Source organism: Hippoglossus stenolepis, chromosome 1 (assembly GCF_022539355.2).
Source record: "Hippoglossus stenolepis isolate QCI-W04-F060 chromosome 1, HSTE1.2, whole genome shotgun sequence".
Classification (NCBI taxonomy): Eukaryota; Metazoa; Chordata; class Actinopteri; order Pleuronectiformes; family Pleuronectidae; genus Hippoglossus; species Hippoglossus stenolepis.
Window position 1 is genome coordinate 18,138,866 of NC_061483.1, and position 14,848 is coordinate 18,153,713.

At 40.3% G+C, this 14,848-nt stretch overlaps 1 protein-coding gene across 1 annotated transcript; it reads right to left on the reverse strand.

Annotated features, from left to right (window-relative positions):
* Positions 1-92: 92 nt before the first annotated feature.
* On the reverse strand, positions 93-2,112 carry LOC118110099. The gene is made up of 2 exons (XM_035157742.1): positions 1,712-2,112; positions 93-1,093 (listed from the first exon to the last, which is right to left on the reverse strand). Exons 1-2 carry the CDS (start codon positions 2,048-2,050, stop codon positions 770-772), a joined length of 663 nt encoding a protein of 220 aa, XP_035013633.1. The 5' UTR covers positions 2,051-2,112; the 3' UTR covers positions 93-769.
* Between the last annotated feature and the right edge of the window lie 12,736 nt (positions 2,113-14,848).

A 14,848-nucleotide genomic window follows, 5' to 3' on the forward strand; every position in this document is an offset into this window, starting at 1 on the left:
ATAACACCAACAAATTTAGCAGCAGCTACTCTTGGAATTAGGTGTTAGACTAAAGTGAGACTAGCAGAAATAACCAGAGAAATTTTTTCAGGAGCAACAAAATATTTATTTGTAAAAAATATACAGTATAAATGTGTCCTATCAGAAAGATAAGCGAGCTACCATACATTCCGTCAGTGAACTTTATTTACATATAATAAAAACATAGCTGTTTATCAACTTCCCCACTTTGTAGCTTAAATGTAAAAAAAAAAAAATATGTTCTTATTTTACATATTTTAAAATGTACAATAATAACATAACAACATACTGCCTCAAAATTGGGATGAATGAACATTATGAGGTTCAAACCAGAGGTGGTTATTATCCGTCTGTTGTATTTTATTGCATTAGCGTACATGTTACTGTACATATGCACCTAATTAACTAATAACTGTTTACTCTAGTTTATAGTATGAACCACCAGGGGCTTGTTGTTACGCTTTCAATATCTTGCAAAATAAAAAGGACTAGAAAAGAAAAGAAACATTGGATATAAATTTGATCTTTGAAATATAAGGCAAAACCTTTTGTTGAGGTTATTATTGATTTTTTTTCTTTTTTTTAAATGAACGTGAACTAGTTCATTTTTGGAATCGTGAACTTAGTTCAAAATTGTAAAAATTTAACTATGAACGTGAACAAGTTCATTTTCATCTGCATGAACTGAACTTTGAACTAGTTCATTTTAACTCCTTTCAACTGAAAGGCTCATTGTCTTTTGGTCTCTTCAGTCCTCAAACTCTGCAGTGTAAAGCACCTGCTGGAATTTCATCCGCACCTCCATTCTCTTTTTAATGGTAAGCCTCTTCAGTGAGGGCAGGAGGCTGAGCAGGAACAGTTCGTCTTCATCTCTGACGTTGGTGAGGGCATCTGCAGAACTGATCTCAGTTTCTGTGTTGGCTTGCCTCTTACGGTTAAGACAGACCAGCTCCTGGCAGTTGGTTGGACAGGCCTCCACTAGAGAGAAGCTGGTACTGATGGCAGACAGGGGTGTGTGCTGCTCCTTCACTTTATCACGCACTCTCTCCAGGTCATCACCACTCCCAGCTACCTGTTTGGTATGGAAACATCATACAGCATCAATGCAGACAACAACACAACAAGCAAATCAGTCCCTTATACAACCTACACTGCACATGGGAACCTAACAGATTTGATTTGACAGGATTTATACTTCCATGCATGTTTACAGTAGTTTTTGCAGATGTAAAACATGTGTTTGATTCTGATTTTACTGTGAGACTTCGATTTATGTTTAGATGTAATTTCATATTTTGATTTGGCTGAGTGCAAGGGATAATACTGTCTCCTATAGTGTTAAACAGCCAATCAAAACGCTCAAGACAAAGAAGAAAATTTGATTGATTTTGTAGTTGTTTTTTTTAAGAAACAATGATAAAAGGGGTCTGATTGGTGTAATTTTGTTTTTTATTTTGAAATCTGAAGCCGGATGTTTCGCTTTGGAAAGCTACCGTTAGATTCTCCCGCAGATATAAGAGAAGTAGTGTATGTAGATTATGGACAGAATCTAACGGGCTACAGCTGACGTGTAGTCAACAGTAGTTGTGTTTCCAGAGGAACAACCACACTGACAGTTTGTAACGTGCCCAGTTGACTGTGTAGTAAACACGTGCTGGATGAAGTGCTCGCAGACGGCAGCTCGCCTCACTCTCTTCTCGCCGGCTGCTTCCTCTCGAGGCTTCACGAAGTCGCTCAGCCAGAGCAGCTGGTGCAGCAGCGCCGGGGCGGGCCGCTCCACCGCGCCGTTCTCCTCTTCGTCCAGCAGGGGGCAGTTTCTCCTGGTCATTCGCTTCTTCGCTTTGCAGAACTTGTCGCGCAGATTCTTCCACTTGATCCTCACCTCGTACTCGGGCCTCCCCATGGCGCCCGCGACCTCCCCCCAGGACTCATGGCCCTTCACCGCGTCCTTGTAGTCCTGCCGGGACTGGTCGTACAGATTCGGACGCTCATGCACGAGCTCCGCCAGCCTCCTCTCCACCGCGTTCATTCTCCCAGTGTCTTCCGTCCTCAGCGAAGTCTGTTCGCCCGCTCACCACGACCCTGCTTTGTTTGGGCAGAAGGAAACACAAGCTCTACACCTTCAAAATAAAGTTTATATACATATATCTATATATATATCTATATATAGATATATGAATGTATAAAACTTTTTTTTCATACATAACATTTTCTTATGGTATATTAAGTGTATACTATTTCCATCATTGATGGTTGATTGATGATTAGGGATAGTTCACCCCAAAATTAAAATCCACTCATTGTCTACTCACCACTATGCAGATGGGGGTGTGGGTGAAACAAAACATAAAATGCCTCCATACTGCTCTTGTGGTGTCATCCAAGTGTCCATAAGCCCAGACATTCAAATTTGACTACAAACAAGGTAATTTATACCAAGTTTTAAGCCTTAATGTCCTCTGATATTCTCCCCTGTAGCCACATTGCCTGTAGATGGCACTGTACTGCATTTAATGTTTTTTTACGTTTGAAGAATCGGTCACCATTTACTTCAATTGTATTGTATTTGGCTGCAACACTGTTTACATTTGGGACTCCAAAAGTGTTTTGTGGACACTTCACCAGCCCCTCCTTTGGCATAGTGGTGAGTAGATAATGAGTGAATTTCCATTTTTGTGTGACCTATCCCTTTAAAGCAGTTGCAGCAGCACATGGATTTAGAGTTTTGTGGTTAATATAGTAAAAAAAGAGATACACACAAAACCAGATGAATAACAGAGGTTATGTACTGTACTACAGGTATTTGACCACTAGATGATGGAATAACTCCACATTGATTGCTTCTCAGCAGGTATGAAACCTGTATGTGCAAAACCTAATGAATATTATAATAAAATCATATCATGTCAGTAAAGGAGGCAAAACTGTAGTTGAGACACTTTTATTTTGTTTATTCGTATTGTCTTAGAATGAATGTGTTTGTATTTTGTTGACTGACTGAATAACTTAAAGTTATAATCAAATAATTATACATTTCTCCACCTATTATTCAGATTGAGGTCAGGAGGAGGATTTTACAATGATGCATTTGTGAAATTTTTGGATCATGTAACACAAACTGATTGAATTGATGGCTGAGATTCAAACACGAGCACACACACACACACACACACACACACACACACACACACACACACACACACACACACACACAGGTACATGGTCTTTTAGTACAGATTTTGCAACTAAAAGTGGCATTTAAAACCGGTACATATAAACCTTGTACATGTTGTTTCCTAGGTAACCCAAGGTGACGTGTCATTAGAGAGAGACACTTACAAACAGTCTCGTCAGGGTTTGGATGAGATGTACAACGAGGCTCAGACACACACACACATACACACACACACACACACACACACACACACACACACACACACACACACACACACACACACACACACACACACACAAACCCACAGGTCATAATAAAATCAATTATGATACTGACATTCTGCTAGCTTCCAGGGTGTGTGATATTTGATGAATAGTAATTTTACACAACACAGTCGAGATCATGACATTGGTCGTAAGGGAAAATGTTCGTTGGACACATCCAGTTCTGATCAAAAATCCCAGGGAGGAAATCGTCTGCCTCCTATAAACTGAATGTTGCAGCAGAAACACAGATTTATATCTTTTAAAAAATATTATCTTGGAGTTTCTTTTGGGGGTTTTAATAGTAAAAATGACCAGATTATTATTTCCCACAGAACTGTGCACTTACAAACAAAAAATAAAAAAAATTCACATCCGGTGAAAAAGTTTAGCATCACAAGTGATCAGTTGAAACAGCACACTAATGTCACTGAGAATCATTATTTCGAGATAGTCATTGATCGTAAAGTCCAAATACGTCTTTTTGAGGCTGTGTGGTTGAAGGACAGCACCAACTGCCAGGTACCTCACGTTACTGCAATTGTGGGAAAGTGGTTTCTACCTACATTGTGGTTCCCACTGGCGTTAAAAGTACAACCAGTGTCCATTTGCTGCATGTTGGGCAATAAGACTACAAAAAAAGACCAGTAGTAGGATTCTGGTATGTTTGACATTCGAAATGCACCATTTATTCATTTGTGTTTTATTTCTTCCTCTTCTTCTTCTTTCTTTCCACACTGGATATACCATTATGGCTGTGCAGGGTAAGAAATACAAAGTTGCAAATGCAACAGATTCCATTGTTACAGAATTTAAAATTCAGACTTTCTGAATTGGAATTAAAAAATATATATATATTTAAAATACGTTTAACTTTTTTTATGAAGTTACCAACTTTTCTTCACATAGTAGTGACTGGCAGCATGATAATAACTCTGACAAACTAAACTAGACTGGCAGTCGGTAGAGTACATGCCTCTGCCAAGGCCCAAAGCTCCAAACAAACTGCACCAAATTACACACACTTTGCGTCATCTTACAAACTAACAAACAAAGCAACCAACAAACAGGGGTGAAAACATAACCTCCTTAGCGAAGGTATTAAGCCTGTTCACATGTAACAGAAAACTGCAACTGCTGAAGATAGAAAACAAAAACTAAACCATGTGCACATTCAAGGGTCAAGGAGGGAAGTATTTGACTTCCACTGGAAACTCTGAGGCAGGCACCTGTGAGTGGGAAAGACTAGTTACACCTTTATAATCACATGAACTAATAATACACACTAATACCACACAAATATACTCAAACATCTCCTTGTGTGACTTACTCGGACTGTAGCAGCTCATTATTTCACAGCCGGTTGGTACATAAACATCCTGATGACACTTACAGGAAGGGATATTACACTGTAATTGCTAACATGAGTTGCTGCCTAGATCACACTACACAGAATGTGCTGTTATTGTTAAAATGAGCCCCTGCTGCTCTGACTGGGTGTGTTCTTTGGTTGAATAGAAACACCAGAGTAACCGCTGTGGGGTGATGTGGCTTCCAGTCACAGAGGCTGGTTTGCTTTCTGAGGCAAAGGAAGGGGGTCTGCACCTTCACCTTATTTCAATTCTGCAAATGTGGGGGAAGTTGATGGGAGCACAAGGCATCTTTTTAAAATAACTTTGTGAGGGTCATTGGGCCGATGCATCGCTGCAGGATCCTGCGAGGACTGAGTGTAACTCTGCAGAGATGCCTGCCACACCTATGGTGAAACATAAAGTGGAGCCTGGTGAGGCATGATGTAATGTAGCAGAGCTTCAACAGACATCATTTCAGAGCCCACTGAAACTCCAGCATGTATGTCATTAAAAGTAAATCCCAAGCATTTCTGAACAGGCCACAGAACAGGTTACATCGTTTAATTGTATGATGCAGTACACCTTAATGGGAGCATCGGCATTTGCTGTGTGACTTATTAAAGAATAATCTGGATGAGGAGAGACAAAGGAGAAGGAGCGTGGACACTGAGGAAAGAAAACAAGTGAGGGAAGGAGAGAGAGAAAGAGGGGGTTGATGACATATCAGAAGAAAGTACGTAAAAGCAGGTGTAGACAAAGAGACTCTAATAAATATGGCATTATATGACAATCATGACGTTCAATCCCATTTTTATTGCATCAAATAACTAATTAAAACCAAATTTAACAGAATCCATGAACTCTTAAACAAACATCAGTGTGATAAGACCTACCTAAAATGAAGAAAAACATCTTTGAGACTTATTTGTTGTGAATTTTGACTTTTAGTTTAATCAATGTCCCATCTGCTAACATGGAGCAGGCTTGATTTATGACCTGTACTGCATGCAGCCACCAGGAGGCGAGGTGATTTGGCTGTTCCCTCAATTGAAGCCAAAGCATCTCAATTTGGCCAGAATTGATCAAACCTCCAATCTTTGTCAAAATTAAAAACCAAGCTCCGTTCCAAGCTCTGTCAGATTTGTGTCCCTGGATTAGCTTTCATGGCCTTTTGATGTTGGAGATTCTAATGCGCCATTATCCTGTGTGTGACAGATCAGTGTCAAGTCCACTGTGTCACATTTATTGCTGAGCTGGACCCAAATGCAGACACACAAAAAAACAGGAAGTGCAGCCAAAATACTACAGTCAGCAGACAGGCAAGTGGAACTCTGGAGTTGTGAAGTCGCTCAGACATGGCATTTGAGGAAGAGCAACGTGGCTGGAAAGCAATAGTTTGCCCTGCAGAGGTTTGCTGCAGGGCTTTCCTTGCAACATCCACTATCAGGTTGCTGAAAGATCTTGGCTCCATGGACAAGCCCTGCACCAGACCATAAAAGAAACATCAGACACTGCAGAACGATGCAGCCAATGGCTCTGGATCAGGAGGAAAGATCCAAAATGATCCTCAAGATGCTAGGGACATGCACCCAGGTCTGATCAACCTGTGGTGGGCCTGCCTTAGAAGAGGGTGTCTTGTGATTCAAAGGCTGAAACACCTGAAGACACTAAGGTATACAACTAAAGATATGTCCCTAACATCCGCTGGTGGTCACGTAGATCCGATAACATCAACTGGCGTAGGGATTAATTAGTGCGGTAGAACGTACAAGGGATATTCAACATTTTGTCCTATATTCTAAGAAAAAAACATGTGTCAATCATAAAAACGTCTTGAATTAATTGACTAAAAAAATGTCTGTAAATTGTATTGACTAAAAATGTTGTTAGGTGCTTATCAGAGATGGACCTATAGTTTGCTAGGGACAAAAGTGTTTTTTTAAACTCTTAAAATTTGAGTGGTATTTTCTGACTGCTGTTCCCACTTCCCAGCACCATGTCACGCAACTGCAAGGCTCTGTTTGTCTTTAGCATAGCCCAAGTGCATTCACATGCATACTCACACACACACTCTCACACATACACACTTACACACACACACACACACACATGTCCCATACATAAGCGCTGCCTCCATTCACTTATGTAACAAGGATTAGGTGTCACTATTTCATGGCCTCAGCAGTCAAAACTTTGTGAGCTATTTTTAACCCTGTACCCAAATATAATATCAACAGGCGCTTTCCGTGATTAACGGCCATCGCTGCTCACGTTGACAAGTCCTCCTATCACTGATATTCACTGCATGGGCCTCTCACAACACCAACAGCCATTGTCACTTTGCAGACGAATCTGAGGGCGAAACCAAAGTTTCGTTGCCAAACAGACTATTTTAAGCCTGTAAATGAATCTGTTTTCAGTTAAGCTGTAGTCTGTAGTCTATCACTAGTCCATGTTATCCAATGAATACAACCACGCTTAACATTAGAAAGGGGTAATATTCTCAACGTGCTAAGTTAGGTGTATGTCATGGTTGCCATTCAAGTTAGAGCACTGCAGCTAGTTGAGGACTGATGGATGCATGTTGACAACAAAACAATAATTAAAATATTAAATATTAAAATGTCTCTTTACTATGTCCATCTGTGAACTCTGAGCTATAACAAAAGTACAAAAAGACTACAAAGTTTGATCACACAAGGAGAGTTGAGAGCAGAGTCAGATGGAGAGTACAGAGATGGGTGAAGTGCAAGGGACAAAAGTTTTGCACCTGCAATGCACACACACACACACACACACACACACACACACACACACACACACACACACACACACACACACACACACACACACACACACACACACACACACACACACACAGACACATACTTTCACACAGAAGACAGTCACACAAAGGATAGTTGCTCCATACTATGAGTTTGTTTGAAGTAGTTGCTGTCACATTCCGCAAGCTAATTCTTCTCAGATTGAGATCATTACAACTGGAAAACAAGAGGAGGCACTAAATCTGGTACAGTGACTTCACACACGCACACACACACACACAGAAGGCAGTTCCGCTTCAAGGGCGTCTAATTGCAGGCTTGTGTCCAGTCAGGACATGATGTCCCGAGGACCCCGGGGTCATTTATCCACAGGTATCTGAGGGGGCACCACACTGTCAGGACCAATCACCTGATAGAGCAACTGTACTGCTTGAATACACCCACATACACGTTTATATACAGTACACAAACTACACACACATACAGTGTAGGGCTAGCACACACGTTCACAGAAATACACACACACTCAAGTAATCACCCACACATACAAAGTCATGTACAGGTGCACTAGCAGGGGATTTAATAATGTTGGAAAAGTCTATACCAGAAGTGGCAATTAAAGTGTTCAGGTTGTCATGGTGATAAGAATAAAGTTGAGTTTGACCTATTTAATTCCCATAAATATGCCTTTTAAGACACATCAAGTGTCAAACTTTCCTCTTTCGAATTTTGTGTCATAATTTCACATTTTCACTTTCCTCTACGTCCCTCTGGTGTCCGAACACAAAGAGGAGCTCACTTTTCACAGCTCTATCTGAACTCCAACTTTAGAATAAAATAGTTTCTCTGTCTATTAAAGTATGATGCACTGCAAATAAGATTTCATTTCATGACTGGAAAGTAAAGTCAACCTTTCCGATGAAGAGTACGTGTGTGTAAAGATAGATAGAGTGTGTTTCACAGACAAGAGTGGCTGATAAATGGATATGAATACAGCTGCACACTGTTAAATCCATCTTTGTTCAGGTTTCCATGATACAGCAGGCTTCATAAAACTAACAACATTTATTATAATAATACAGTTTCAAAGGGCATCTTGTTGTCAGATCAGTAGAGCACAAGTTGTTAAATGAGTTTTTAGTGAAACAAGATTTCATGAGATTGTTAGATCTATTTTTACCCTTCAGACGGACGGACAGTAACAAACGATGTGAAAATAAGCTCAGATGAGAGAGCTATATTTGGTCACTGCTGTGTAAACTGACTACGTATCAGCATCATTGATGATAATACACCAGACTGAGTGCTACATTAAGCAATCACTTTCTAAATGAGCTGCTGATATACAGACACAACTGAAATGATATTTCTATTCAGTGTCAGTCGTCTGTACTTTGTCACTCAGAGGACCACGCTGTCGAGTAGACTAAATCATCTGAAGAAGAGAAAAAAAAATGGGACACGGTATGGATCGGGGGGGAGATCTAAATATGGAAATATGCTCATGCTAGATTCATTTGATGGGACAAAAAGTAATGAAATAAAAACAATTACACAGTGAGTTTACATGAGAGATTAGTGTTTCCTGGACATTTGATCTGAAGTTAATTGAATCACTAGGCAGGTGATTGAAGGGAGCTGCAGAAACCAGGTGCATAAAAAACACCCTGGGCATGAAATAAACTGGGAAAAAAAAGGAAAATTGGTGGGGAAAACTGTCAAATCAATCAATCAATCATCAATCAAATTTTATTTGTATAGCCCATATTCACAAATCACAATTTTTCTCATAGCTCTTCACGAGGTGCGACATCCACTGCACTTAACCGCCAGTAAGGAAAAATTATACCAAAAAAAACCTAGTAACTGGTGAAATAATGTAGAAACCCCAGAAGGAGCCACGTGAGGGATTCATCTCCCAGGACAGACAGAAGTGCAATAGATGCCACGTGTAACTGAACACATCAACAAAACAACAGTATTTTCAACATTGATTTGAAGAGGCCAATGAATGAATGAAGAACAGCTAAGCAGAGAGGTGATTGGTCAGGTGACAGAAAGGGCTTGACAGCTTCTTGAATACAACCATTTGAAATGTATCCAATAGATACAGTATGTCACATATATGTTCATCTTTATTTATACTCAATATGTGGTTTCAGCTGTTAATTTCATAAAGTACCTGAATCCTGTGTGCGTGTTTATTTGCTCTAATGTGAATGGGTGAACAGCAAAACTGATTTGAGGGGTCATCTAGACTGGAAAAGCGCTACATGAATGCACATAATTTACAGACCATTTTGGAAATACTAAGAGGCCAGTTCATTCTGGGTAAGATGTGCGTCTGGAGAGGACATCAGTGCATGTTTGTCTGGAGGTGACAACCACAACTTAGAGTATACATTTCTGTGTTCTTTAGTGAGGCTAATTTTAGCAGTATGTGCTTAACTGCACAAGACATTAATATTTGAAGGAAGCAAACAAGCAAAAAAACACTTTAGCAGAGAGAAGGGACATCAGCACCAAAATATCGGTTAGTGGAATAAACGGCACTCCGTAAACATCTAATGCTTCTTATCAAGTATTTAGCTTGAGTTTTGTATTCAAGAAGCTTTTCAGCATCATTGTGACAGATTGAGACTTGAGATGGTGACAGTGAGTTTTGTGACAGGAAGCCAGTGTCATGGTCCGAGGCAAATATCAGCCGATTATCAGTTCTTTCAATTTTTATGAGCTAAGCAGTCACATTATTGTTCAAATACACTTGTAAGTTTAAATTAAGTTTATTTCAATGTTTAACTATCTTCTGCAAGCACTGAATGGGATTAACAGTTCAGCATCAATAAATCTAAACCTATGATACCTACATAAAATCTGACAGATCATAAAATGTTCAGGCATCATTCAGCTCACACTGACCTGCAGCTGCTGCACCATGTGAGACAACAGGGACCCATCTCCTCGTCTGGTCTGCATGTCTGCCCACAGTGAGCTGCAGGCGTGTGGACAGATTTAGACAAGTGAAGTGAGACCATGACTCTCTACGTACATCAAAACACAGCAAAGTGCACATAAATGCACTTACATGCAACACACATCATCATAGACATGCAAACTGTGCATGTTAGTGAGAAAACATGGATACAAAACACCCACACTCTCTCAGTCAGACATGGAAAGCCACCCAGAATCTATCTATATTTAGCTGTACAAATAGGCGTGTAATTAATGTTTAGACGTTGAAGTCATGAGTTGGAAACACGAACATTTAAACTACCGTTAATTTCTCATCAGGGGCCGAGAGACAGAGAGAGGGAGGAGGGAGAGGAATGGAGAGTTTGAGAGGAGGAGAGGAAAGAGAAAGAAAGAAATCGAGCATGACAGATGGATGATACATAGTCCTCACCACTGATCGGTCATTTGAAAGGTGACCACAGAGAGTATAGCTGAAAATCAAATACTTTATCCTGGTAGTCGAGCTGTTAAGTTTCAAGTAACCATGTAAGAATATTTGAATCTGCTAAGGAGTTTATGTTTTAGTCTGCATTTGTTTTGCTGTTACTTAGCCGTATTTTGCAAAAACAACTGAACAGTGCCCCTCTTAAAATAAAAATAAAACCTTTATACTATACAGTACATGCTGATGCGTACTGTAGTTAATAAATATATTTATAAAACCACTTTTCTATTTTATTATACTCTTTGCCATGTATATCCGTCTCAATCCTGCCTCTATCTACACCTCCAGGGCTTTAATTAGTCTGGGATTCATCCGTCTGATTGTTTAAATCACCAACACACAGCTCTCTGCAGTCTTTACCTCAGGATGCTGCCAGTGTTAGTTTCAATCAGAGGGTGCAGACCAAGCCAGAGACTGACTCCATGCAGATAATTCAACATCTGACACTTGCCATAGTTGAGACTTGATGTGCGGCAATAAGCCTCTATTGATATGTTTTTGAAAAATCAATGGTCTATTTCTGCATATTTGATCACTTCAGTGTGTTCAGACAACTGATTCACTCCCCTCACATTCTCGCTTGTCTCCTTTCTTGGTGTGGGAGACTAATGAAAATCTGAGCTAAATGAATGACTGACTGGCTGACTGGTTAAATAATGACCCCCCCCCCCACCCCCGTACTGCGTACTTCAATATCCTCGAGCAAATAGGATGTCTTGGATAGCAGAGAATGAGTGTGATAATAAATCAGCTTTGTGTTCACGCTGAGTTTCCATGACCTATATTGGTTAAATATTACAGTAAGAGAACATTTCCACTTCATAAATCCCATGCTACAGTATAAACACACTGGACCATCTATGGGTTATGTTATTGTCTAGTGGAAAGAACAGCAAGACAATGTCTCCAATACATTCTCACCAAAACAAACAAAGCCCTAGAAAGTCACTCAGTAGAGCTCATACCTCCACTGAGGCCCAACAGTCCCCTAATGAAACCACATTTAAATTCACTAGATCTGCACTAAATTACACACTCTCATAAATACCAGTCCCCTAAACAAGCCTGGTTTTTTAAATCAAGATCCATGAATTATTGTTTGTGTTGTGTTGTTTTGTTAAATGTAAAAAAATTGTCCTATCTTGCAATATTACAGAAAGGGTTTTCTAAAATGTGACTTCTTTTTTAAAAAAAATTAAAAGCTGGACAATTGTAACTCTCCTGGCTTGTCATAGATTATCATTCAAATGAAAGGAACTGTCACTCAGTGAGAAGTCATCATCATCATTAAGATGTCACAACCTAAAAAGTTTAGGAACCACTGATCTAGGAGCCCCACCTTTCTCCCTCTGTCTCATCCTACCCTCCTGACTGACATACAGTACAGAGCTAACAGACGTGGGCCACTTCAGGCAATGGTGCTGCACTTCTGGCCTTCTCGTGGCCGGCACAAAATGGATGCGAGCCTACACTGGCCCACTTGTCAAATAACAAATGTGGCCCAAATAATCAGTAATCAGACTTGAGGGGTAAATGGGGAATATGAATCAAATAGCACAAAACAAAATCAGGCCACCTTTGGCACTTGTGGTTGACAAATTGCTTTGGCTTACTCGTGGCACAGATCTGGCAAACAGGAGTGGACCGCCCAAGTGCGTATGTGGGCCGGATATGGGCCAAATGTAGGACACTCATTTGACTTATCTGAAATAACAGAATGACACTTTGAAGATGTTTTTTGTCTTGGGTATAGTGCGTTCATTTGACATGAATTTGCAGGTGCATTATGGGATAAACTGGGAGAGCGGTAGCCCTGTGGCCTGGCACTTCCCTCTGGTGAATGAACATGCAGTCGAATCACTACACATTTACATGGGTGACTGAAACTCTTGGGAAGGACCTCCCTTGGTTCCCTGATGAGGGGACCACCTCCCCCGCAGAGCTGCACCTCCACCCCTTCCCTCCTGTATCTCCACCCTGTGCCGTGAGCTCAAAAAGCCGGAGCGCAAACGCAGCGCAGTGGATGACAGAGATCTGGAAGAGGAGGAGGACGAGGAGAGGGAAGGAAACAGCAGAAACACGTCTCTCTATCACCTTGACACGTGGGCACTATTAACGCGCAGCATCAGTGTCCGATCAGCAGGACGAGTGTAGAGGAGAGGAGCACGAGTAAAAACACGGAGCGCCTGTTCCTCCCGCCGCCTCAGCCCCGCAGGGAGGAGACACGCAGAGGAGGAAAGATTCCCCCAAACACAGTGAGAGCGTCGGATGAGGAGAAGAGGAGAGCGGAGGGCATCGGATAGGCAACAACAAGGAGTAAGTACACACTTCATGTTTGTATGTGGGACATGGTGTTGAGATGGAGAAAGAACTTGTCCTGAAACTTGTAGATAACTTTTAAAACACTACTGTTCCAACTTAAAATTATCATTATTATTATTATTATTACCTGTATTATGATTATGATGATTATGATTATGATTATGATTATGATTATTGCTCATGCAAGACCACTTCTGCACCTGTCTATGTGTGTTCTGGCCGAGGCTAGAAAATCCTAACCCGCGGATTTTGGGGTCAGGGATCAAGGTTAGGATAAGGGTAAAGTTAGTATAAGGCTAGGGAAAGGTTAGGATAAGGTATGGACAAAGTTAGATTAAGGGAAGGCTAAGGGTATGACAAGGTTAGGAGTTAGGACAGGGTTAGGATAAGGTTAAGATAAGGATAGGACAAGGTTTATACGGCTAGGTTAAGATTAGGATAAATTTAGGATAATGTGAGGATAAAGTTATGATAACGTTAGGATGAGAATAGATTAAGGTAAGGATAAGGTTAGGATAAGATTGGGTTAAGGTTAGATTAAGGTTAGGACAAGGTTAGATTAAGGTCAGGATAAGGCTAGGATAGGGTTAGGATAAGATTGAGTTAAGTCTAGGATAAGGTTAGGATAAGGATGGATTAAGGCTCGGAAAAGGTAAGGATAAGGTTTGGAAAGTAGTGGGTTAGGGTTAGGTTGGGGTAAATCTTGAGGACAATGCAAAGTCCCCAATTAAAGTCTCACCAGAAATCTGACAAAAATGTCAGAGAGTAACTAACTTGAGATTCCTCACATCATTTGCTCAGCATCTTTGTTATTTCAAAACGTACCCATCCCCCCCAGTTAGTTACCCTTCATTTGGAGAATAATATTTAGTGTTATATTTAATGAATGTAAGGGGAGTAGTGATGCTGAGGATAGATCATTTCATTTAGATGACTAGTAGATAGTGTGTATGATTTGGGCAAAGCCTTTTTTTCACCTCTTTTGTCATCCTAATAATATGCAAAAAATATATTGTTTGATTTATGCCTATTGATAAAATTCTCTGAACAGTTTAGGTTTTAAAGTATAGAAAAATGGTGAAAATGTTATGTCCTCTGCCTAAAGGATGCATCCCTTTCATTAATTTTCTCTCCTGTCTGTGTGATCCTGAACAGACCCCACCTCCAGACCCTCCTTTATTCTCTCCACTCCTCCTCGCCGTTGCTCTTTTCTCTCCTTGTCCTCCATTCATCCCCCTGTTCAGTCATCTCACACACACACACATAAACGCACATATTCATATTCAAGCTGTACCGTGGTGTCTGACAGTTGCTTTTATGTTTGAGGCTACATTAATGTGACATCTTATTATTAATTCCTTCCATCACATATAGTGTAGTCTACTCTCATTTCTCATTATAACTAAATAAAAAAATACTGAAGATAGCATTAAAACATAAGGCTATTGCAGGATTATCATCAATATTCT

Bases quoted from the DNA above. Each gene is read 5' to 3' on its own strand.
- LOC118110099 (XM_035157742.1), bottom strand. From the start codon at position 2,050: ATGAACGCGGTGGAGAGGAGGCTGGCGGAGCTCGTGCATGAGCGTCCG. The intron at 1,094-1,711 runs GTGAGGCGAGCT...CATACCAAACAG, and splicing joins AAGCAGCCGGCGAGAAGAGA to GTAGCTGGGAGTGGTGATGA.